Raw genomic sequence first — 26,114 nt, 5'->3', positions numbered from 1 at the left:
ACCATTTACAACTGTATCTGTAGATAATCAATATATAAGTGTTATCTTTTATTATAAAAATTTTAAAGTAAATAACCCTCCCTGTGCCCATTAGAAAACACAGAATTACTAGACTTTAGATACTGTTTTGTACAAATTGCAATAGCAATTTTTCAAAAAACATTTTTCTAATAAAATGGTAATGGACGAAAAGAAATATCACTATAAAACAACATTATTTTTAGATTGAGGGAAATAGCGTATTGAGTCTTTAAGAAATTTGAAGTACACTCTGGGGTGCAAAATGAACTTATTCCCTGAAACCTGATTTTTATTTTATTTTTTTAAAAGATTTACTTATTTGTTTGTTTGTTTGTTTGTTTTTCAGAGAGAGGGGAAGTGGGGGAGAAAGAGAGGGAGAGATACATCAATGTGCAGTTGCCTCTCATACACCCCCAAATGGGGACCTGGCCCACACCCAGGCATGTGCCCTGACTAGGAATTGAACTAGTGACCCTCTGGTTTGCAGGCTGGCACTCAGTCCACTGCGCTACACCAGCCAGGGCTGAAACCTGACTCTTAATATAATACACTCATAAATGTATAAAATTAAACAAAAAATGACCAATGTGACATAAATCTCTGATCCAAAGACAAGTAGAAATTAGTAACAATCTCACATTAAGAGTCAAGAGACTCTTACTACAATTGAGACCTTAAATCAGAAATAAAACTAGAGAGACAAAGAGAAGCTCATTCCCACCTCACTTTCCCCCAACAATGCTGAACATGCTCTCGAAATTCACAGTGAACTTAGTCTTTTCAAATGGCAATGAATTTTATGTGTTCACCTGGCAGTGAAACTTGTGATTAACATCAAAGTCGTCATTTTATGTTATATATCTTTTACCACAATTTTAAAAAAACTTTAAGAGAGGCCTTTTTGTAAACGAATGAAGTCCTCAAATGCTTTTGACACAGCAACTCCTTTTATGATGTCATTGTGAAAGGCAAGCATGCAGTGTTATTATGTCAGCAAATTACAGGCTCCCTCAAATACTTCACCCTTTGTTATTTATTCTTTCTAAGAATCAGTACATGGTGGGTGAAAAGCTAAATTTTGTTGAAATCAATTTATTTAAAAAGAAAAACCTTAGCAGTAATTATATGATCTATAAAGAGAAATGATCAAGTGATGGCACTACTTTATGGACTGCCACCGGCCACCCCCCAAAGCCACGTGTTCTGCCCCCAGCCCAGCACTTCCGCAGATGCCTGGCAGAGCAGGGGGGCCTGGCTCTGCCTCTGCCTCAGGCAGCCATTAGGTCTGCAGATGCTCTCATTTTCAAAGTTGAAAACTTTGGCCAAAGTGATCTCTAATATCCCTGGCGGCTCAAGAATTCTATAATTCCATTACTGTTGCAATCTCCAACCCTGAACCCTGATTTTAAGCCTCTCGTTCACAAACAAATGAAAATTAACATCTTAAGTAAATGAAGAATTCTAGAAATAAGCATGAACTATCAAAATATATTTTTCTTGTTCCAGGATTTTACCGACAGCCAAAGCAATTTTATTAAAAACCTTCTACTTAGTGTGCAAAAGAACCATTTCTTTCCCCAGAGAGAGTTAATCACAGGCAGTGAGTGGGGATGACACCTTCCCCAGATGAAGCTGAAGCGTGCTCCTGTGGAGAAGCCAGTTCTAGTTTAATTTGCCAATTAAAAGTGGCCTGAGGAATCACACATGTCATTAAAAATACTATTCTTGTCACTCCTTTCCTCTGACTCAAGTTGCCCAACTACACCCCACAACTTAAATTTAATAGCACTTTTAAAACATTGGCTTTATCTAGGGTCCGTTGGGGACAGCACTCTCCACAGTTATAACCGCCATAATTTCCACAGATCTCCAGTCACTAACTCAACTCCATTTTTTGAGTGTTTACTGTATCCATGAAATTTACTAAGCATTGAGAAGACTTAAAAAGGAACTGGAAGGCTTGTTTTTGGCAAATTAATGGCCATTCACATTGGAAAACAGAGCCGTATGAAGCGTCTTTTACAGATCCCTCTTGTTGCATCTTTTGGTTCTACTTGGCTCTCCTTCACCCTGCCCTGTCTGTCTTGCCTGGTTATCTGTGGAATGACATTATAAGCATGGAACTGATGACCGAGGTTATACCTCTGTTAAAAAACCAAAAAAAAAAAAAAAAAAAGCTTGATTTCTTTTGTTAAAGGAGTTATATATTCTCTTCCCTTCTGAACTGTATATTGAGTTGGCATTACATGTAGGAAATAGAGTCATTTGAACTGAGTTACTTATTACTACTTAGCAGTTTCTTATGAGTCATACAACAACTAAAGGGTACAAGTCCAAAAGGAAACACTGCAAAGGTTCTGATGATGGTTTATTTTTAATAATGGCCCCTTTGAATAATATAATAATAAATGATAAAACTATGCTAATGATTTCCTACAGGTACTTGAACTCTATTCTATGTATACGCTGGCAGGTTATTTTGCATTGCCAAAGATACTTCCGGAAAGAGTCCATTGACTTCTGCCTAATAAAAACATTCATTACCATAGCTCACTAGGGGAAAGGTACTTTGCCCATCTTTACCCCCCAAATAGGATTACCTTGTTGCCTTGAAATCCCTTCGGGCCTGGGTCCCCTGGAGGTCCACTAATGCCCTGCTCCAAGATGAAAACCAAGAATTAGTCCTGGGTACAAAGGTCCAGCAGGAATGAATCATTCATTAAGACCACTAGAGGTTCCAGAGTTAGAATTGAGGCCATAATTCAGCTAAATTGTGGTTACAGGGGATTGAGAAATGGAATGAGATAAAATGCCTTGTGTCAAAAAAAAAACCAGTTTCTAAAATAGTACTTAAGCTGAGAGAGTAAACATTATTAATGAGGTGCTTGTTTTCTAAGCCTGTGTTTCCAACCTTATTTCTGTACTGGACCCTTTTTTTGAAAGATTTCAAATAAACGACTTTTAAAAAAATATCTCAGTCATCTGTAACTGAAAGTTGGAGCTTCCAATGGCCCTGTAATGGGCAGAGTGACTGTCCGACATTGGCACAATTCCAGGCCAGAGGGAAGGACTTGATGGTTAACTAGATGCTATCTAGGAAATCTTGGGTAAAATATCATTTTCAGAAGAACTTTTTGAAATACTGAAGTCAACTCTTCACATACCAACCCCCCCGCCCCCGCATTATAACTGTGGAAGAGGCAAATTCACAGACTAGACAAAAATCATCCAAATTATTATTTTTTAATCTATGGAATATGTCTAACTTAAATAAATACCTTAAAGAATCATTCCATTTTACTGAGCATCAACTACTTATAGTGACAAAACAACACAAATATTTAATTTAGACAAAATGCGTAACTCTTCCAACTACATTTTGGTAGCACTGCAAGAACTAACTGTTCTGCTTTTACAGAACATTCTGCTTTTCATTCCTTGGATTTTAGCTGTCTTTCTAGACTCTAATTTATAAACTTTTATCCCATTGACTACTCACTAAGTAGACTCCGCTGCTGGTACCGATCTTTAGGGAGCCTGATTAGTCATTAAAACATTAGGGTAGTGGTTTCCAAACTTGGCTGCACATGGGAGTCACTTAGGGGTCTTCAAAAATATTGATACCTAGATCCAGTCCCCAGACATTCCGATTGAATTGGTAGGGGGTGCGAGTGGACAAATGGATTTTAGAAGCTCCCTAGGTGAGTATAGTCCAGATTTCAATTTGGTTTTAGCCTCCTTACCTGAGGTCCTCTGGGTCCTTTTGGCCCATAGGGCCCTGGGGATCCCTGTGGAAAAAAATTAATGGTAAGTCACTTACAATATCCACCTTCAAAGTGCAATAATTTTAGGTGGAAGAGAAGGGAATATGTTTTCAGTAATAGCCAGTCTTCTTTGGTTATCCACACATCTAAGTCAACAAATTCATTGTTAATGAAATGATCCTAATTAACAAGTCAAATGGAGGTCAAATGTCCCTTTAGCAAACAAACTCCATGAAAACATAATATTAAATATAAGTTCTTGGCCTATATATTGACATTTTGATCAAAGTAAAGGGTTTCTTAAAATTCCTTAGAAAGCAGTAAACTTTGGCGAAATACTGTTTTCTTCCAACCAGGTCATGTCAGTTAAATTCATTTAGTGAGTTTCTCTGATGTCTAGACTGCTCTTTTGCCTGCCTTCAACACACAGAACTTGGCAAAAACACTGAATATACCTCACACACTTCTAGCAGAAAATATTTCAGTATGTTTCATGACTAGGAAACTCTTCAGAGTATTTTTATTAGAGTGCAATATAATCTAGGATCTCTTTTCTCAGATTTTTACTTCTTTTCCTGCTTTTGTTGTATGTGTTTCTACACACTGCTATTAGCATATTTTCATCCACTTTTATTCCCAATCCATTTTTCTTCAAATAATTTGATCAGAGTGTATATACAATTTTATATCCTACTTATTTGGTCTTCTGTTGTATCAAAAATATTTTTCTATGTCATTAATAACTCCTAGTAAACTGAATAATATTAAAAAATATGAATCTATTATGATTTTCTTATTCCACTAGTTTGGACATTTAAATTGTTTTTGATGATCACTATTTAAATAATGTTATAAAAACAGCCTTTATGTATACATCTTTGTCCAACTTCCAATTCATTCTTAAGGATAATTTCCTAGAAGAGGCTGCCTGAGACAGAGACAGAAAATAAGCTTTTAAGATTCTCTCTCATTCTCTTTTGTCTCTCACATCTTTTATGGTAAGGAAATATGAAATTTTCCTCAATAAAGTTTGTTCAGATTTCCATTCTCACTACCCAGGTCGAGAGGGCACATCTTCATCTTATAGAATCCCCATCAACACTAAATATTACATATTATTTCAGTGTTTGCTGATTTGATTGGTGAAATAATATTTTAATGTTCTAATTTAACTTATCTGATTGCTAATGAATTGAATATTATTCATTTATTAGCCATTTATATTTTCTTTTTTGGGTTTTCTGATTCTTTGTATGCTTTGCTTATGAATTTATATAAATTCGCTTCATGTCAAGGACTATTATTTAATTGACTCTAGACATGCATTTTTCAAATTTTTACTTCTCTGACTTTGGGGTACATCTTATAATCAATTGCATCTTTATAATTAACAATATTTTTTTCTTTCTTTTTGGCACAGAATACAATAGGGCCTTTAACAATCCTTGGCATCTTAGTCAATGAAATATGATACTAACTCTTTGTCAGCCGCTTTTGTTTCAAATACTGTTCCCAGTTAATTATCATTTTTGTCCCGTTCTGTATGTGTCCTTCCTATATTTTTGAACCCAAGTTCACCTCTCATTTTCAGTTATCTTCCAGGAAGAATCCATTCATTATCATACTTTCCATTTTGCCCAGAGATAATTACCAAGCCTACATTTTGTTGGACCCACCTGACCTTTCACTCTGCAGCAGTTAAAAAGCTTTCAGAAAGTCTCAAGCGTTTACTGACACGGGCCACTATCATTATCTTATCCTTTCCTTTTCACCTTCTGCCTCATTTTCTTTCCTTGACTCTCTGCCATAATTAAAACATAAATATTGGAAGAGTTTCGTGTCTTAGTGCCTGCTCTTAATAGTTTTTAACTGTAATGAAAACCGCTTTTACTCTGTGCTTTTTTTTTTTTGACCCTTTATTATTATATTTCAAATGCACTCTGTATGTCTGGTCCATTAAGGAACTCCTTAACATATGTAATATTGTCTCCATTTTAAATAATTTATTCATATTTATTTTTTAATGAAAAGTAAATCCCTCCTCAATAGTCTGTAGCTTGCTAGATTTTCAAAATTTCGAACTTTTATCTGTGTTCGCTTCTGCCACACTATTTATAACTATTTCATTAATTTATTTCATAGAGTTCTTCACTCTGCTTTGGGAAGTGCTTGGTCTCAGTGTTTACACCTAGAAAACAATCCCACTTTTTCCCAGTGGAGCTTGAATTGACTTTTTGATGGTTAAATTATTCTTTCCGCCATAACATTCAGTAGGCCTGACCTGAAAGATTAGCAGATCACAAAGCAAGGTCTTAATGGAACATAAGAAAGGCATTTGGGGACACTATTACTTGAAGTTAGGTATGGCTTTATCTTCTGCTTCGTGTTTTACTGATGAGAAAATTGAGCCAATGACTCTCTGAATTTAGTAGTAAGATCAGGACAATGCATCCTAGGAATTTCCTACTGTTTAATTATTTGTTTTTTAATAAGTAGAGTTGGTATACAACCTTATATTGGTTATATTAGTTTCAGGTATACAATATAGGGGTTCAACATTCTTATAACTTACAATGTGATCACCCCACTGATCCTAGTAATCATCTGTCACTGTGTCAACTTGTCACAATATTGTTGACTATATTGTTCCCCTTCCCCTTTTCACTCATGCCCCACTCCTTCCCTTCTGGTAACCATCTCTTTGGTCTCTAGTAAAGCAAAATAAAACAAACAAGCAAGCAAGCAAACAAAAACAGACTCATAGAAGCAGGCATTTAGTCTTAAGGAAACTCAGCCGCATAAGATCACAACTGTTAGCATTTTAAAAACATGTTCCTTACTTTGTCACCTTTTATTCCTGGTTTACCACATTCTCCACGTATACCCTAAAAATAGAAGAATAAAATAAATCAGAGGACATTTGCAGTCATTCAGTGTTAGGCTTTCTTTTAAAGACTCCCAGCAGCATCTCACGACAGGAGCACTGTGATGGATTCCACTGAATGTTATCCTTGATCCTGTGGGTTCTCTGGGCATCAAAGTCTGAAAAATTGTATCCATAAGTCATCTTTAAATTGATAGAATCAAATCAGTGGTACCACCTAAGAGGCTTACCATTTTGGAGAGGTGGATGAAATTAAAAGAAAAGAAGCTAAGGTTTACTGACCATCTACCATATATTATATGCCCTTTGTGTGTGTGATTTAGTTCAATCCACAGTGCAGCCCAGTGAGATCAGTTTTACAATTCTTGCTGTACAGATGAGAAAACTTAAGCTCCATGAGATAACTTCTCCCCATCATGGAGCTACTAAGAATCGAAGTCTGAACTCAGGTCCACCCCGTCTCAGAGTCCCTATGGTATCCACAACACCGTGCTCCAGCCCCAGTGCCAACTTTGAGCAAGCAGTAGATTTTGCCTCAAGAACGTGAGGAAAAAATTCTGAGACTCTGTTGTGACTTGGTAGGGAAAGGAGGACTGATGACTTAGCAGGATCTGCTGTGAGGGAGAGTGGGGCGTGGGAGCCAGCAGGCTGTGTATTTTCCATCCTCATTCTCCACTGTACTGCCTTTCCTGGAATATTCATTAAAAAACAAACAAAAAAACCCCTAATACATACATTATACTTCACATTTTCTTATTAATGTTATTTTACAGAAATTATCTCGGTTAATCTGTCGTTAACTGTATAAGGTAGATATTATTTGCCCAGTTTTGCAGTCCGAAATTTTGTGATTCAAAAGATTAAGTAACTTGCTCAGACTTCTAACACTTCTAAAAATTGAACTAAAATGTAACAGAATCAATGAAGAGTAATACTAAAGTTCGAATTGCAGAGTGCTTTCATATATATGTTCTAAGCCTCAAAGCAATTCATATTTTTAAGATAAGCGATCTCAGTTGGAGAGAGGTAAATGGTTTACTTAAATGTACTTGCTAGCCAGTGACTCCTGGTCCAGTGCCCTCACTACCGGTTTCTGCTTCTGCGGCTGCTGTATTTCCTGTGTGCTGCTCTGAGGCATGCTACTCAGAAATGCCACTGCACAACGACAAAAGGGACTTGCACTAACATGTACGTCAGTGCCCTGCTTCCTTCATCAAGGAAGTCTTGCTATGAAAAATAAATGTCAGCTGAACTAAACAGTGTACTTAGTGAGCTAGTGGAATTATATTCTGGTGCAAGCTTTATTTCATCACACAGCAGCAACAAACAGTTCACAGACTGACAGCCAGCCTGCAGGTCACGTTTTGAATAGCGTTGCTCCAAGAAGGGAAAATCACAACTGTAACCACCAACTATGGATGCAACGTATGGGCCAAAGCTTTTGCATTATTGCTAATCCCCACACCAGCCTTGCAAGGTCGATACAATTTTCATTCACAGATAAGGAAAATGAGGCTCAGAGATTAAGTAATTGGCCCAGGACCACAAGCTGAGTCTGGTAGACTCTCAGGCCCATGTTCTTCATTAGCGACCCAAAGCTGAACGCAGCACACTGCTATGGTCTGCAAGTTACTTCCCACTGACTTGACATTTGTGCCTTGAGTGCTGCACAGGGCATTGCTGGCATGGGAGCAGGGAAGAGGGAGGTGCAATTCTTCCATCCAGCTATGCCTCTGTTCAAAAGCAACCTATTCTTCTCCATATCATGTGAGTCAAACCAACCCAGGAAAAACTGAGCTTTCCCTTAGAACAAGCTGAACATTTATTTCTGAATGCAAATGGAAAATCATTCATGAAGAATCAATGAGAAAGCAATTAATGTAATAATGTTGGATGGGAATAAAATGAGTCAACCACCAAAATATTAAACAGAAAAGTACCATAAATACACTCAAAATCATGTTGGCCAGAATTCACATTCCATTAGTCCTGACAGATGTGTTAGTTATGGGGTCCTGAGAAACAGCATTTGTTTGGGGTGGGGGCAGATTCTCATCAAAGAAAATATTGTGCTCGTGTTTTTGGCCTCTGCAAAAGTGTTTTCTTTTTGGTAGGCCCATTAATTGCTGTGAAATGGCCACAATGACAGTTCCAGGGAGCAAGAGCTTCAGAAAGCTATGAACAGATTAGCTCTGTTCCCAGCCTCTGACCCCTGCTGCTGCTGCTCCTGGTGAAATCCTGGCTTGAAGGTCAGGGCCAGGGTCACTCTCTCTGACAGCTTATATGTTCCAAGTGAGATCTCCTCCAATGAGTCTATAAGTTTCCATGAATACTTTCTTATACATATGAAATACATATATCTTCCTGCTGTTGATGATTAGCTCATCGTATAAATCAAGATGGGGGGCACTCATAATTTTTCTCAACTATATATATATATATGACAAATTTGCAATCATGGGACTTTTTTAACTTTCACATATTATCATGTATTTCCTGACTCTTCCTAATAGCACCTTACATTTACAGGCCAGCAAAGCGTTTAGAATGCATTGTCACATCATTGTCCCGTTCGATTCTGTGAGAATTAGGGGGGGCCTGTATTAATCCAGTTCCATATGGATGATGAAATAGACACTCCAAGAGGTTGATCTGCCCGGGTCCTTGTGGCTAAGGGCAGAATCGTGGCATTTCTTACACTCTTCCCCTTGATTGGGGATATATTTATTTTTCCATAGGAAGGTTTACTCCTCATATTTGCAGAGCTGAGGGATGAGTGCTAGCAGAGGCCCACATACTGTGAATCTAAATAGCAGAAAGTGATAAATCGAGCTAATACACTAGTCATGTTCTAGCTTCCTTTCTTGACAAATAAACCTTGAAAGGAAATTTAAAAATTAAAGAATCTGGGGACTCCTCAGAGGCCCATGCAGGAGTACAGCCCCAGCCTAGAGCCCGGCTCCGCCTCACTTCCCACCTCTGGCTCCTTCCACAGCAAGAGAGGCTGTGAGTGCGTGCAGCGAAGGTGCCCCGCCAGCACAGCACAGCTGCCTCCAGGCCCCCTGCTCCCAGAGCAAACAGCTTCCATTTGGTTCCCTCTCAGGCCTGGGAAGAAGGGGACATGGGAAAGAGGTGTGTGTATGTCCTCAAAGCAGGCTCAGGTCATTTTGCAGGGACATTTGGGGTCTTGGTTACCCAAAGCATGATTTAGGCCCAGCGGGCACAGGCGTCTTGTCCTGTAAATCCTCGCTTGGGGGTGGGGGGCAGAGGAGACCCAGAGCAGGACCCCCTAAAGTGAGGCCTCTTGCCCAGGTCTGAGGGTTGTACCGCCTGTAGGACAGAATGGATGGCAGGGACCTCTTCAGATTTCAGAGAGAAAATCTGATCATAGAATAGTGACGACATTAATGAACCACTGAGCACTCACAAAGGTTCCTGAGTTCCCGTTCAACTTGTTTATTTCTTTTGAATCAGGATGTTAATTTCTTTTGAATTAGTTTGATCAGCTTCCTAATTTGTAATTTGCAAATAATCTACAAACCCATTCCTTTTGTTTGTTTGTCAGATTTACTGTCCCCCTACAATCTCTACCCAGATGCTTAACTGAAGGAAGTCAGTGGTTCTACACTGTTTAACCAGGATAAATCCTCTTTTAAGAGGGTTGGCTGTCTAGGTTGTATAGGAAATTAAGCACCAAAGGAACAAAGTTATTGCAGTATTCCTGCCTCCATTTGTACTTGGTAATTTTTAGTCTGGATATGTGTGACGCATGGCTGTTAAGTTCAGGTTTTCTATTCGTTTTTACAGAGCCCAGGGAAACTGGATACCAAGCTTAGTAACCTCAGGGTTTCTTACAATACACACCCATATCATAAGTTATATTACTATGTTGTATCAATAGAGCTTAGAGTATATTAGTGAATTAGGGAATCCAGACTTACAAAAATAACTTTTATTCAGTACATAAATACAGTGATATTTTTGTTTTTCTTTCTGGAATTCTAGTCTATTGGTTTTTACAAACTTACCTTCTCACCCTTGTACCCAGGAATTCCCTAATTTAAAAAAAAGAAAAGAAAAAGAAAATATGATATTAGAAGGCATAGTTGGAGGAAATATTTGATGTTTTTCACTTATAACAAAACGTATCAGTACCGTCTTGGAAAATAAGACCATGTATACGTAGGCTATTTCACTTTGCACTTAGGGACTGTACATTTACTAGGGAGAAAGAAAAAAAGTCTATTTTTCCTTTTATTACATTCTGTTCTTAGTACTAGGTATTTTTTCAAACCCAATTTCTTGCCCTTTGGCCTGAAGCTGAAGGAAAAGCTATAAACTGAACCTCACTGTAGAAGTGAAGACCTATAATTGTCCTCTCAAAATGGTTGTATTGACTTCTAAACTATGAATTATCTTAGCTGAGAATTGGCTTTGGGAATGATCTGGGATAATGTCCTTTAAAATGTATGTAAATATTTATATTCTTTATGGTCCTCCTTTCAGATTCAGGTAGAATGTAAATATCAAGAAAATGAAAGGTTCTTTTTCAATTCTAATGAAGCAGTGACCTTTAAGTTACTATATTTTATCTTGTGCTAAATAAAGGGCCTGAGTGCCTGCTCCTTATTCTGTGTCACTCCTGGAACCCCTGCACAGCCGTCTCCATTGTGATGCTGCACATATGCCCTTTAAGTAACACAATACTGAGTGTTAAAGGGACTGGGAGGTTACCAACTTTAAGGGACAGCAAGTCCTTCTCAAATAGGATTTCATGTCTTCTGCATACAGCTGTGGTTTTCAAGTATGAAAATAGAATTGTAAGACATATTTTAAGTGGGCTGGAGAAACCAGTGGAATAGACAAGCTATACTTGCAGTTACATGTGAGTTTGTCTACAAAATTTTGTTCTGTGTGTGACTTTTTTTACAAATGGTAAAAAGGAAAACTTCAGGGAGGAAATAACATTTCTCACCAAATGAACATAGGGGTACTTATGTTCTTTTGAGTCAGTGGTTTGGGTTCTGTCAGATATATTCCCAGAAGTGGGATCACTGGGTCAAAAAGCAGTTCTGTTTTTAATTTTTTGAGGTATCTCCATACAGCTTTCTACAGTGGCTGCACCAGTCCACATTCATACCTACAGTGCAAAAGAGTTCCCCTTTCTCCACATCCTGGCCAGCACTTGTTTGCTGATTTATTGATGACAGCCAATCTGACAGGTGTGAGATGGTATCTCATTGTGGTTTTCATTTGCATTTCTCAGATGGTTACTGAGATTGAGTATCTTTTCACATGTCTATTGGCCATCTGTATGTCCTCTTTGGAGAAGTATCTATTCAAGTCCTTTTCCCATTTTTTAAATTGGGCCATTTGGTTTTTTTGGTGTTAAGTTTTGTAAGTCTTTATAAATTTTGGATATTAACCCCTCAGATGTATTGGTGAATATGTTCTCGCATTCTGTGGGTTGTCTTTTTATTTTGTTGATGGTTTCCTTTGCCGTGCAAAAACTTTTTAGTTTTATGTAGTCCCATTTTCAAATTTTTTTTAAAATTTTGTTTCCTTTACCTGGGAAGCTGTATCTGAAAAAATATTGTTATCAGCTATGTCTGAGATTTTGCTGCCTATGTTTTCCTCTAGGATTTTTATGGTGTCAGGTCTAACATTTAGGTCTTCATTCGATTTTGAGTTTATTCTTATGTGTGGTGTAAAGAAGTGGCCTAGTTTCATTTTTCTGCATGTATCTGTCTACTTTTTCCAGCACCATTTATTGAATAAACTATCTTTAGCCCATTGTATGTGTTTGCTTCCTCTGTCAAATATTAATTGACTATGAAGGTGTAGGTTTTTTTCTGGGTTCTCTGTTCTGCTCCGTTGACCTATGTGTCTGTTTTTATGCAGTACCATGCTGTTTTGATTACTATAGCCATATGGTATAGTTTGATATTAGGAAGCATGTTCCTTCAACTTTGTTTTTCCTTCTCAGGATCACTGTTGCTATGTAGGGCCATTTGTGGTTCCATATACATTTGTGAAATATTTGTTCTAGTTCTGTGAAATACATCAGTGGAATATTGATAGGAATTGCATTGAATCTATAGAAAGCCTTCAGCAGTATGGACATTTTAATGATGATATTCCTTCCTACCCATGAACATGATATGTGCTTCCATTTATTTGTCTCTTCTTCAGTTTCTTTCTTCAGTGTCTTATAATTTTCTGAGAACAGGCCATTTACATTCTTGGTTAGGTTTATTCCTAGGTATTTTATTCTTTTTGAAGCAATTGTGAATGGGATTGTTTTCTTAATTTCCCTTTCTGTTAGTTTGTTATTGGCATATAAAAATGCCAGTGATTTCTGGATATTAATTTTTGTATTCTATTCCTAGTTTGCTGAATTAATTTATCAGTTCTAGTAGTTTCTTGGTGGAATCTTTGGGGTTCTCTATGTACAATTATCATGTCACTTGCACATAAAAACAGTTTTACTTCCTCCTTTTCAATTTGGATGCCTTTTATTTCTTCTTCTTCTTGTCTGATTGCTGTGGCTAGGACTTCCAGTACTATGTTGAATAAGAGAAGTAAAAGTAGACATCACTATCTTGTTCCGGATCTTAAGGGGAACACTTCTAGTTTTTGCCATTGAGTATGATGATAGCAGTGGGTTTGTCATAGATGGCCTTTATTATGTTCCCTCTATTCCCACTTTGCTGAAAGACTTTATCATAAATCGTTGCTGGATATTATCAAATGCTTTTTCTGCATCTATTGATATGATCATGTGGCTTTTAATCCTTCATTTTGTTTATGTGGTAAATCACATTTATTGATTTGTGAATGTCATACCAGCCTTGCGTTATCGGAATAAGTCCCACTTGAGCATGGTGTATGATCTTTTTGATGCATTGCTGTATTAGGTTTGCTAATATTTTGTTATGAATTTCAGCATCTTTATTCATCAGAGATATTGGTCTGTAATTTTCTTTCTTTATAGTATCTTTATCTCATTTTGAAATTAGAATACTGCTGGCCTCATAAAATGAGCTTGGGAAGCTTCCCTCTTCTTGAATTTTTTCGAAATAGTTTGAGAAGGAGAGCTGTTACTTCTTCTTAGAATGTTTGCTAAAATTCACCTGTGAAGCCACCCAGTCCGGGGCATTTGATTTTGGGGAGTTTTTTAAATTACTGCTTGAATTTCACTAGGTGTAATCTGCCTAATCAGATTCTCTGATTATTCCTGATTGTTTTAGAAGATTGTATCTTTCTAGGAATTTATCCATTTTGTCCAGGTTGTCCAGTTTGTTGGCTTTCAGTTGTTCACAGTATTTTTTTTACAATCCTTTGTATTTCTTTGATGTCAGTTGTTATTTCTCATCTTCCATTTCTGATTTTATTTATCTGGGTCATCTCTTTTCTTGATGAGACTGGTCAAATGTTTGTCAATCTTGATTATCTTTTCAAAGAAACAGCTCTTGGATTCCTTGATCTTTGATACTGTTTTTTTACACTCTGTTTCATTTATTTCTACTCTGACCTTTATTATTTCCTTCCTTCTACTCACTTTGGGCTTTGTTTGTTGTTCTTTTCTAGTTCCTTTAAGTGTAAAGTCAGATCATTTATTGAGCTTTTTCTTCTTGGTTTTTTTTTTGTTTTGTTTTTTTTTAGATAAGCCTGTAATACTATGAATTTCCCTCTTAGGATTGCTTTCGCTCTGTCCCACAGATTTTAGATTGTTTTGTCCTCATTTTCATTTGTTTCAAGGTGTCTTTGGATTTCTTCCTTGATCTCTTTGTTGATGCGACCCATTCATTGTTTAGTATCATGTTATTTAGCTTCCATGTCTTTGTATGTTTTTCAGTGCTCTTGTGATTGACTTCTAGTTTCATAGCATTGTGTTTAGAGCATAGACTTGATATGATTTCAATCTTCTTAAACTTACTGGGAGTTGTTTTGTGTCCTAACATGTGGTCTATCCTAGAAAATGTTCCACATGCACTTGAAAAGTATGTATATTCTGCTGCTTTGCAGTGAAATGCTCTGAAGATATCAATTAAATCCGTTTCATCTAGTGTGTTGTTTAAGGCCACTGTCTCCTTGTTGGTTTTCTGCCTGGAAGATCAATGCATTGAAATAAAGTGGGGTGTTAAAATCCCCAACTATGACTGTATTTCTCTCTACCTCTCCTTTTATGTCCATCAAGATGTGCTTCACATGTTTAGGTGCTCCTACGTTGGGTGTATAAATGTTTACTAGGGTTATATCCTCTTGTTGGATTATTTCTGTTATCATTATGTAGTGCCCTTCTTTGTCTTTTACTAGAGCCTTGGTTTTAAAGTCTATTTTGTTGGATATAAGTACTGCTACCCCAGGTTTTTTTCCCTTTCCATTTGCATGAAATATCTTTTTCCACCCATTTACTTTTAGTTTGTGTGTATCTTTCGATCTGAGATGGATCTCTTGGAGGCAGCATATATATGGTTCTTATTTTCTTATCCTTTAAGCTACCCTGTCTTTTGGTTGGAACATTAACATTTAAGCCATTTACATTTAAGGTGATTATCTATAGGTAAGTATGTAGTGCTCTTTTAGTGTTGACTGTTTTCCTCTGGGTTTTTTTTTTCTCCTTTCTCTTTTTCTTCTTCTTCTTCTTGTTAAAGCAAGCCCTTTAACACTTGTTGCAGTACTGGTTTGGTGTCAACAAACTCTTTTAACTTTTCCTTTTCTGGGAAGCCCTTTATTTCTCCTTCAATTTTAAATGATAGCCTTGCTGGGTAAAGTAGACTTGGTTGTAGGTCTTTGCTTTTTATCACCTTGAATATTTCAGGCCACTCCCTTTTGGCCTGAGATGTTTCTGTTGAAAAATCAGATGAGTCTAATTTGTGTTCCCTTTTAGGGAACTACTTGCTTTTGTCTTGTGGCTTTTAGGATTTTCTCTTTGTCTAAGTGTTGCTATTTTAATTATGATATGTCTTGGTATAGGCATCTTTGGGTCCAACTTGTTTGGGACTCTCTGAACTTCCTGAATATGTATGTCTTTCTCCTTCACCAAATTAGGGAAGTTTTTGGTCATTATTTCTTCAAATAGGTTCTTGATCCCTTGCTTGTTTTCTTCTCCTTCTGGTAGTCCCATGATGCAGATGTTGTTACGCTTCATGTTGTCCAAAATGTTTCTTCAGTCCTCCTCATTTTTTAGAATTCTTTTTTCTTTTTGTTGCTCTGCCTGGGTGTTTTTCCTACCTTTTCTTTCTAGTAACTGAATCAATCCTCTACTTCATTTAACCTACTGTGTATTCCTTCCAGTGTTTGTTTATTTCAGATATTTCATTCTTTATTTCTGACTCATCCTTTTCTATGTCTTTTCATGCTGTTGAATATCCTTAAATCATTACTCTAAATTCTCTATCTGATAAATGGCTTGCTTCCATTTCATCTAGTTCTCCTGGCGAATTCTCTTGTTCTTTCATTTGGAGTTTGTTTTTTGTCTTCCCATTGTGGCTTCTTCTTTGTATTTGTTTCTATGTATTAGATAGATCTGCAAAGACTGTGGTGTAGACCTTTGTCAGGCACTGCTTATTACTGGCCTGGTCAACCTGTTTGGAGCTATCAATGATTCACAGCACGTGGCCCCCTCTGCTGGGCCTGTTTGTATGCAGAAGAACTAGGCTGTGCACCAAGTCCCACTTTTATCAGTACCAGTCCCAGGAGAGGGTCAGCTGAAGTCTCAGAGCTCCCAGAGATCTGCCTTAGTTGTTATACTAATCAGTGATATAGCCTTAAGCTGTGCTAGCAGCCCAGCTTAAGCTCCATGGGGTGGCGCTGAGTAATTCCTGTGGGCAGGGCTATTGCTTCCCCTCAGGCTGATGCCACTTGGAGGGGAGGGCTCTACCTGAGAAAGATAGACTCTGCAATATGGGGAATGACTCAGCACAGGGATCCCTGTAGCTGTTCCTTCAGTTCTCTCCCCAGAGCCAACAGCCCCAGACTCTCCTCATTTGTCTCTAGTCCACTCTTCCTTCCCTCTGCCAGAGCCCAGGGTAAGTGACTGCAAATGGCATTTTGTGTGTTTTCACTTTAAGACGCCTTCTACATCTCCAGCCATCTCTCCCTGGTAGACAGAAACCCCCACTGTTCTGGGCAGCTTGATGTTATCTGGGTTCCTTTCTAAGCCCTTATGCTGTAAGCTGGGAAGCGCCGCTTGGGGTTTAGACACCACACTCCTCAGGGGGAACTCTCTGGCCACGGAAATATCCCTTCAGCACTTCAGCTGCCTCCTGTGGGAGCCCAGCCAGCCTTTTCATGCCTCCTCCACACTCCCTACAAGTCATATGTGGTAAAGTAGTTTCTTCTGTCTATTCTTGGTTATAAGGCTTCTCTCCAGCTAGTGTTCAGTTGGTTATTCAGGGTGATTTCTCTACAATTTAGTTTTAATTCCAGATTGGCCCTGGGAGGAAGTTAATGTAGCTTCCACTTACTCCTCTGCTACTTTGGGTCTGCTCCCATCATTACTTTATGTTAAAAGAGTTAGATTGTATTTAGGAAGGAGCCAATAGAGTTTACAAAAATAAAGAAACATTACTTTTATAGTATATGATTCTCTTTTTGTTCCCTGTTTTTCTCTCTGAAATCTCTGATTCATTTACTATTTGGTTGCTATCAGTTTCCTTCCTTCCTTTCCTTCATGGCATCTTAATGACTAGTTTTAAAATATTCAAATTTAACATATCCAAAACTGCACTCTTGGATCTCTGCCAAAATTGTTTCTGACTTTCTTATTTCTATTAACGCTATCATATTTCAAATCACACAGTCTCAAAAACTTATAATCATATTTCCTCTCTACTTGCCCCTTACATTCCTTTAATCCAACCAGTTAAAACTCCCCAGCAGCTTCCACTGCACTCATTTTAAATCCATTGCTACCCTGGCCAACGAGGCTCTATTGATCTAGTCCCAGCTGGAGCCTTATCTCCCACCACTGTACCTCAAGTCCTGGCTCTGACTGGTCCTGAGCCAAGATTGTTCCCACTTCAGAGCCTTCATCCCTGCTGTTCTTTCTGCCTAGAACACCCTCATGACCTTGTTTTACATTTCCATAACACTTCTCACTGACCTAAATTCTTATTCATTTGCTTGCCTATTTATTGCCTCCCCCTGCTAGGACATTATGAAACAAGAATCGTCTCGCTCACTCCTGTATCTGAGCACTTAAAAGAGGTCCCAAGACATAGAAGGTGCTCAATATATATTTGTTGAATATGTGAATTAGAGTTAACCACCACATTGTATCACTTCTTCCCTTTCATGGTTCTTCCGATGTCCTCTTCCCTTCTGTTTTGTCATCACCATAGGCCAGTTTTGTCCAATATAATGGGAGCCCCAGATGGGAGTCCCATATTTAATTTTAAATTTCCTAATGGCCACGTTAAAAAAGCAATGAGTCGGTGAAATTAATTTTAATAATATATTTTATTTATCTCAGTAGGTCCAAAACACTGTGAGTTCAACACGTAATCACATTAAAAATGATCAATGAGATAGTGTACATGTATTTTTGGGATACTAAATCATCAAAATTCGGTGTGTATTTTATTTCTAAAGCACACCACAATGTCATGTTTCAATCGCTCAGTTAAGCACATGTGGCTGGCCGCTTTCACCCTGGCCAGAGCCACTCTAGCCAGTGTCCCTATTATTTCTCATACAGGCTATAGCTATAAACCTTCTAAGTGTTTCCTCCTTCTGCTTATTCCCATTTCAATTTCTCTTTCAGAGCCATGCTACATTAATCTTCCAGATACAGAGGTAGCTCCTATGTCAAATGCTTCATCTAAAATTTTGGGGAACGCCCATCACCTGGCAAAGCCCAGGCCTTACAAGCAGCGTACAGCACCCACTCTGATCCTCCAGCTGTAACTGACACTAGCCCCCTTCAGGCACCCTGTGCCACCGTTTCCCAACACACTGCCTTCCCTTTGGCTGCCCTCATGGCCCTCTCCGTCTGGAATGCCTGTCCCCTTCCACCCTCCTGTTCTGTCCTTCCTGTCATAATCCTATACTCTTCAGGGGTCTCCTCATAAAACTAGCCCAACTCCAACCCCTGAATTCCTATACTACTTTGGACAATTTTCACAACATTTTGACACTCTGCTTTAAATAGTAGGTATTTTAAATATCTTATCTCTTCTATGAGTAAATAAACATTTCAAAAATGTAAGTACTTTGTCTTAACTTTATTTTCACTTAATACTATGCATTATATGTAGAAGATAACCAAGAAATGTTTCCTGAATAAATAACACAAATTCTGAATGGATTTCCATTGAAATTATCAAAACTTTCCATGATATTTTTCATGAAGTTGATTAAAAACACCAAAAGAACAGTTTTTCAAACCTCCGGGTCTGAGTGTTGGGCTTTGACACAAGGAGACAAACTGAGAGGAGAAATGTAACATGGCCGCCCTTTGCTTACTATATATTTGTCTGCTATTTTCTACACTAGTAATGAAAAATTTTTCTGTAATTATTTCTCATACAATCTCCGGTATGTTCTAATTTTAGGAATAATCAATCAACTAGAATAATTTCTCTCTCCCTCTCTCTTTTGGTCTGCAGAATTGGACTTACAAAAGCATAGTTAAGAATATGTAACTGTTATGGCCCCAGAATTTAAATTTCCTCTTTATTGCAAAAACAAAAACAAAAACAAAAACAAAAAACCCACAAAGAAAAACACACACAAAAAAAAAACCCAGAAGTAAAGCAAAATATTTTTCTTACTTGAGCCTTTCATAAGTATCCAGTTTAGTGTCAGGGAATGTCATGTGGTTGACCACTTATCCCATCGGCACTCCCATTGAGGAGTGTTGTCTCTCACACTTCCACTTCTAAAATCGTGTATGTCTGACTTGTCTGAGACATCACTAGCTCATGTAGATATAAATCATTTTCGAACTCACACTCTGGGGATCAAAGCGATCAATTCCAGAATCTAGCACCTGGGATTACATTCTTAAGAAGGCATTCCCGTGTGTACTTACCCCTGGGCCTCTTTCTCCAGGTTCCCCTTTTTGAGCATCACCCTGTAACAAACAAAAACTCAGTCAGAATTCCACCGCCCTGCAGAGGGACTGATTGCTCAATAAAATGCGTTATTCAAAATTCCCGGATTAATAAATTAAGCCAATGGGTGGGGGGGAATCTCTGGCCTTTCCCATTCACATTTTCACTATGCAATCCAGGGAAGAAATAGCCGCTCAGATAGCCTTTGCCCTTTGGAGTGAAGCCAGATGTGGAGGGCACCAAAGCCGGGTACATTTTCACAGCTTAGGCGGGGTCTTACACCCCAGTTTAACAACACAGCCGTTGTTCTCAAACACAGCGTTGTACCCACTGGGAGCCAGCCACTCTGGCTTTTCTCCAAGAGGCTGTGGAATGCTTTCCAAAATGTCCTAAAGACTGATTGCTTGATTTCAGCAAGACTTAGGAAAATACATTATGTGGCACAAAATTACAAGCCAAATAAATGAAATATGAACATAGACTTATAACAGGTATTTAATAAAACAAAACCAAACAAAAAAAAAGTGATGGCATTAATTTGAACCCATATAAGGTGAGTGAGTGTGGGGGGAGGGGGCGGTGCGTGTATCATAAAGCAACTCAAAGATGCTTTACGTTCCCTTTCTTTGACAAACATGCAATTGGAAAAAATACTTTAATGCATCTAACTTATCATATTTTTCATCACATCCCTAAATATATTCTGAGAGATGAATTATTGGGTTAATTTTTTGAATATTTGAATGCCTCTTATGTAGTGCCCAATTGTTTTCCAAAATGTCCCACTTTACCTTTGCAATGAAGAGCAAACCAGTTTCACTACAATATTTCTAACACTAGTTATTATTATTTTAATATTGCTGTGTTAACTGTTACAAAGAATGATTTTTAATTTGAAACACAGCATACACCCAATTATGTGAATTAGAAAATGTTTCCCCTCCCAACCCCAAAATACAACCCAACAACTGTGAACTTTCAAGTTCTACAATGTAAATAACTAGTATTAAAGTGTACCTCAATGTCTCTGTTTTAAATTTCATTAATTATATAGTAAAATTAAATGTTTTTTATTTATTTATTTACTGATTTTATTTCCTTTCTTGAAAATTATTTGTGCCCTTTGACCATTTAATTATTAGATGGTTGATATTTTGTCATCCATTTTACTGTCTTTAGGCACTATGGAAATTAACCTAATGTCCATTTTATTTGATGAAAACATTTCTCTATATGTTTTCCTCCTTCTTTTAATTATTATTTTTCATTATATAGAATTTTGCCTTAAATTTTCACAGTTACATCTGCTAGTCTCTGTTTTGTGATTCTAAAACTTGGAACAATGTTATCCCAACAATGATCTGACCAGATAATTAAAAATAATCTATAATTTGTTGACGGGAACACAAAGAAAAGAACTGAGGAAATGCCTGAAGAGTGAGAGACAATCTGATGTTTTTTCTATTATTATTGTAGATCAGTTATCTACAAAGTGGATGTATTAAAAAAATGTGTATAAATCAATCTGATATGGAACATGTCTTAATAATTCATGGAACATTGTGATAATTAATTTGGGACACGATTATTTGTATTAGAAGTTTCTATTTATTGGGTCCCAAGGTTTCCTTTATGTATTGACCAACATGACCATATGTTATATGAATGCAAGCTAAACAAACCAGATCGATAACACAGGAAGTGAATATCCAGTACTTCTCATAGAAATCATCAGATTTTTTGGCATTGACATATATTGCAATGCTCTTTGTTTTCTTTGTTTTTGTTCTTTAAATAAGTTCAGAAGATGCACTGGTTTAAAGGAAAGTTGTTAATTCATTTACCGGGTTTCCTTTCGGTCCTCGCTCACCTTTGATACCTGGGTTTCCATGGGTACCCTGAAGGCAAAGGGAAAAAAGATTATATTGAGCCATTCCATTAGCTTCCTACATCTTACAGTAATTCCTGATCAGCTTCATCCCATAAAATGAGGGAATATTGTAAAAAAAACTTTGCCTACCAAGAAAAGAGTCAATTCTCTTCTCTCCTTTCCTACACATAAGGAAGTCTGCACTGCCTTGCATAGACAGATTCTCTACATCATCCAAATCTTTAGTGTTTGTGTGTGTGTGTGTGTGCGCGCGCGTGTATGTGTTTGTGTGCGCACGCGCGTGCGTGTGTCTCCCTGATAGTCAAGGTACAATCTCGAAAGAGGAAAGAAGAGAATTCTCCAAATCCTGTCCCAGAAAGGCTCTTCATTTTCTTATTCTCCAACAATTAAAAAACTCACATTTCTGAGAACTGGTTTTGGGGGCACCCAATAAATGTCCCATAATACAGTTCTATGTCTAACCTTATTTAAACATGGGAGTATCTCTTCTAACAATATTGATTGACTAAAGTTGTCTAATTAGCTCGGCAATTGCAAGTTTTGATACTGTTCATTCTAAAACATAACTGAGCATCACAAGTGAGCCTCTCCTGGTGTCATGAGTATAAACTAAGACTTTATAGGGAAGGAAATCCAAGCTTTTGCTTTGGTTCAAGTCAGCTTCTACTGGCTGCCACATTAGCATGGAACGTATCAAACCATGTGTTTTGAAGGAAAAAAAGACAAACATTCCCCCTTTCTAATACATTGATTGGTAGAAAGGGTTGAAAAAGTATAGGCTTTGGATTCAAGTTTTAAGGTAAAAGGTATCACAGTCTAAGAAACTAACAGTACGCATCTCCCTTCCCGTTCCCCAAATATAAGCGTTACTTCAAAAATTTTACCCATGCCTTTTTGTGAAATATCTCCACTGTGCTTCTGAACATTCAGGTTTGGCATCACATAAATAAATGAAATACTGAAAAAGCATGGATGCTTTCCAATGATCTGGTGTTAGAGAAACGTTCAGCGCCTCCAGTCATCGTGACATTATTCTGTGTCACAGAGTTCACTCTGACCCCCAAGGCCTCCTGGCCAAAGCTTCCTCCACACAAGGCCCCACCATGTTGCCCTTGGATGAATGTAAAGATATGGTTACCTTCAGGAGAGGTCTCTGCCCCTTGTTTCTAGGTGGAGCATATAAAGGTTTGTCTAAAGCACTGAAATCTGGATAATCTCTTTCTATATTTTCACTTCGGTATTGAGAAATTCTGGCTCCAACTGCCACATAAGAGGTGATGCCGAAATAACCTTTGTGGGAACAAATTTGCTATTTTAAACCAAGTCTGACCTTAGTTCAGATCAGTAAAATCCCAGGCCTTATTCCTAAGGACAGAAGGCATCCTGTTAGGGGGGGAAAAAAGCACTTCTTTTTTTGCTCTATTTGCACACAAGAGGTTTTTGACAGCATGAAAAAGCCTGGCATTTGCAAATATGAGTAGAGTGATCATCACTGGGACTCCTGGCTGGACCCTAAATCTGAAGGAGAAATATACTCACCGGAGGCCCTGGCTCGCCTGGGTCCCCCTTCTCGCACTCACAGATCTTGCGTTCACACTGAAACAATAATGAAATACAGTATTAACACACTGTGAAAGACAGCATTTCAAATCTTATTCCATACATTACTAAAAGGAACACTCCGTTGAGGACATTTTACCTTGTAAGCTTATGGAGATTTTGCTCTTCCTATTAAATTCTTCTAGGAAAACTCAGATCTAATAAGAACCAGCTAATAAAATATTATTAAACATTGCCATGGTTAAATTAAAGAGACCTCCTGTCATATATGTGTGTGTGTGTGTGTGTGTGTGTGTATACACCTAAGTGTTAAAAAAGGGAAAGATAAACACTTTCAGTCGACTCTTGGAATTTCTGCTATTTCTCTTTTATATAACACATCAGAGCTCAATAATATACACATATCCAATACTTGTTTACTCAGCAAAGGAAAACATTTAACTTAAAACATATTTAATCAATTCTAAGATGCACATTTTTCCTTCTTATAACACTTCTGAAATCAGAGTAAGCCCAATCATGATGAAGTTGCTGTTTTCTGCATTTGCACTTCAAAACTTACAGAATGAGATGGAAGAGAACTCCAGAGACACTAGTGGAGCACTCCTAAGGCGTACTGTATCACCCAAGCTTCTGCTGTACTTGTCTTACAGGAAAACAAATACATCAATGACTCTGAGACTAAAAGTGATTCAGAAGATTTAGACTCTGGATATGGAAATGTTTTAGAAATAACCAATTGAGTTTGCTTATATTTTCTCATATATGTATGTACAAAAGCAATACAGGACTTAAAAATCTATATCTAAATAAATTTAAAAGGACTCTTCACATAAGTATAAAATGAAAAATAATTAATAAGGCACTGTATCATAATTTAATCACTAGTGTTTTCTTTTCTTAATGGCACATAAAACAATGGTATATCTGACCATGTATATATGATTCAATGAAATGCGCTCTACAACAGGGGTCCCCGACCCCCAGTTAGTCACTGGGCCGCACAGCAGGAAGTGAGCAGCAGGCAAGTGAGAGAACTGGTCCCTGGTGCCACAAAGGCCGGGGACTGCTGCTCTACAAGGTTTGGTTGGCTCCTATTATTTTATACAATACTACGTGTAAATTTTCTGATGTTAAATAAGCAATTTATCAAAGTTCAGATGTTCCAGATTCTTTGAATTAAGAAACACATGTTTAATACAGGAGTCCTCAACAAGCTGATGGTCATTTACTATCCAGCCAATGTTGGCCAGTTTCCTTGGCCACTTGGTCTGGTTGCCACCATCAGGAAGAATGAGCTTAGTCAATCAGCAGGCAGCAGGGGGCGACTCTGAGCTCTGTCTCAGCCTGGAACACTGCCTAATTAACCCTGGCCAGCACCAGGCATACCTCCCAAAGCAGAGGATACTCCTCCCAAGTAGCTGGTGTCAGAGACAGGTTTAGAATAAAGGAAATCACATCAAACTAAGCAAAAGCTATGTCATTTGGCTACCATTAATTTCTAAAATCAGTCTCTAGAATTGCATTAAATTTTTTGTAATTTTCCAACCTGCAGTGGATGTGGTGGCCAAAAAGAAATCAGATGGTAGCCTAGAAATAGTGTAGCTCTTTCTAAAAATATTTAAGCATTTTTATATTGTCACGCCTATCTTCTAATGAGAATTATAATACTGATTTGATAATGAGAGCTTTTAGAGTAATTCATAGTAATCAAAGCAAGTGGTACTTACCTTCTTTTCAAATAAGATCATCTACAAGGGAAAAAAGAATGAAACATTAACTCAATTTATGGTTTTGCTTCCAACTCTCATTAGTCTTAATTATTCCCTTATGGGATATGCAATTTCCAAGAAAAATAGCAAGTCAGCCTTTCTAACCTCGTGAAAACAATAAAACCTACCAGCCACCCACCCAAGGAACACTCTGAGCCATATAATAATAGGAGACATGAAAGGCGCTAACATTAACAGTTATTCTGTTTTCTAGGAATTTTATCCTATTGTATTGTATGTTTACCTGTGATTTCCTTTATCAGCTGTATGATCTGGCTACAAGCTTAATTTGGCTATAAATTTAATCAGCCATAACGATAAATTTTTTTATTTTCAGTTACAAAGACTTCGGCATTAAAACATTCATTTTAGGATTTAACGTCTGGAAATATTATTTTAAATTCCTAATTTTAGAGAACCTCATAGTCTGTATTTTATCCAATATCCAGGCCTCACGACCTTACTGTACAGTTCAGTGGTTGTTATCTGCCAAGTGCCCTGAAGGCCATATCTGAAGTCAAACTCTGGGAAAAAGTGAACCTTTGTTTACAGATGTAATGATTGTTTTCTTAAGGTAGATCTTATGTGTCAAATTAATGCCTTATGACTGAATCAGAAGATGTAACATACGTATGATAAAATAGAAACCAGAAGAAAAAAGTACTAGAATATTTGTTGCAAGATATTAAAAATGAAGGATGTAATGAGGAGGTTAAAGATAAGTCAGAGTTGTACTTTTATGGAGGACTCCACATCCTTGTAGTTTTGTTTTTACTTTATTTTTATTTCCATGCAAACTAATAATATAGAAGGAAGAGACAACAAAATGCTTTAAGTGGCTCAATTTAATGGGAGGGATGATGGGCCTGGACATTAAGTGTCATCCAGGGTTTTCATTCTGTTTCATTAGCTATCCATGTGGCCTTGAGCAAGTCACATACTCTTTCCAGGTCATTTTCCTTATATAAAATGAGAAAGTTCAATCACACAGCCTTGGGAGCTGAAAAACTCTGTCCGCAGACCCTATACAAAATTCAGGGTTTCACCTGCGGTCCTCTTTGCCCTCTTCCTCCACCCTTTCCCCACCCAATGATTTTAAATTACCAACCAGAGTAAATCCAGGCTGAAAGCAGATGATGTCTTACAGAGAGGTATCTTTAA

At 37.6% G+C, this 26,114-nt stretch overlaps 1 protein-coding gene across 1 annotated transcript in view; it reads right to left on the bottom strand.

Annotated features, from left to right (window-relative positions):
* COL28A1 (collagen type XXVIII alpha 1 chain) overlaps positions 1-26,114 on the bottom strand; it is a 142,512-nt gene that overhangs the window by 106,973 nt on the left and 9,425 nt on the right. Inside the window, exons 4-11 of the mRNA XM_054563975.1 lie at positions 24,912-24,932; positions 23,161-23,217; positions 21,575-21,628; positions 19,709-19,750; positions 10,698-10,724; positions 6,626-6,670; positions 3,765-3,809; positions 2,622-2,675 (exon numbers count right to left, since the gene is read on the bottom strand). Of these exons, the coding sequence (XP_054419950.1) occupies positions 2,622-2,675; positions 3,765-3,809; positions 6,626-6,670; positions 10,698-10,724; positions 19,709-19,750; positions 21,575-21,628; positions 23,161-23,217; positions 24,912-24,932 (345 nt within the window). The remainder of the gene's footprint in view (positions 1-2,621; positions 2,676-3,764; positions 3,810-6,625; positions 6,671-10,697; positions 10,725-19,708; positions 19,751-21,574; positions 21,629-23,160; positions 23,218-24,911; positions 24,933-26,114) is intronic.

This window comes from Pteronotus mesoamericanus, unplaced genomic scaffold (assembly GCF_021234165.1).
Source record: "Pteronotus mesoamericanus isolate MK-2021 breed Mesoamerican mustached bat unplaced genomic scaffold, CSHL_Meso_final scaffold_85, whole genome shotgun sequence".
Classification (NCBI taxonomy): domain Eukaryota; kingdom Metazoa; phylum Chordata; class Mammalia; order Chiroptera; family Mormoopidae; genus Pteronotus; species Pteronotus mesoamericanus.
Note: the sequence above shows the minus strand (reverse complement) of the source record. Positions and strands in the feature narration are given on the sequence as shown.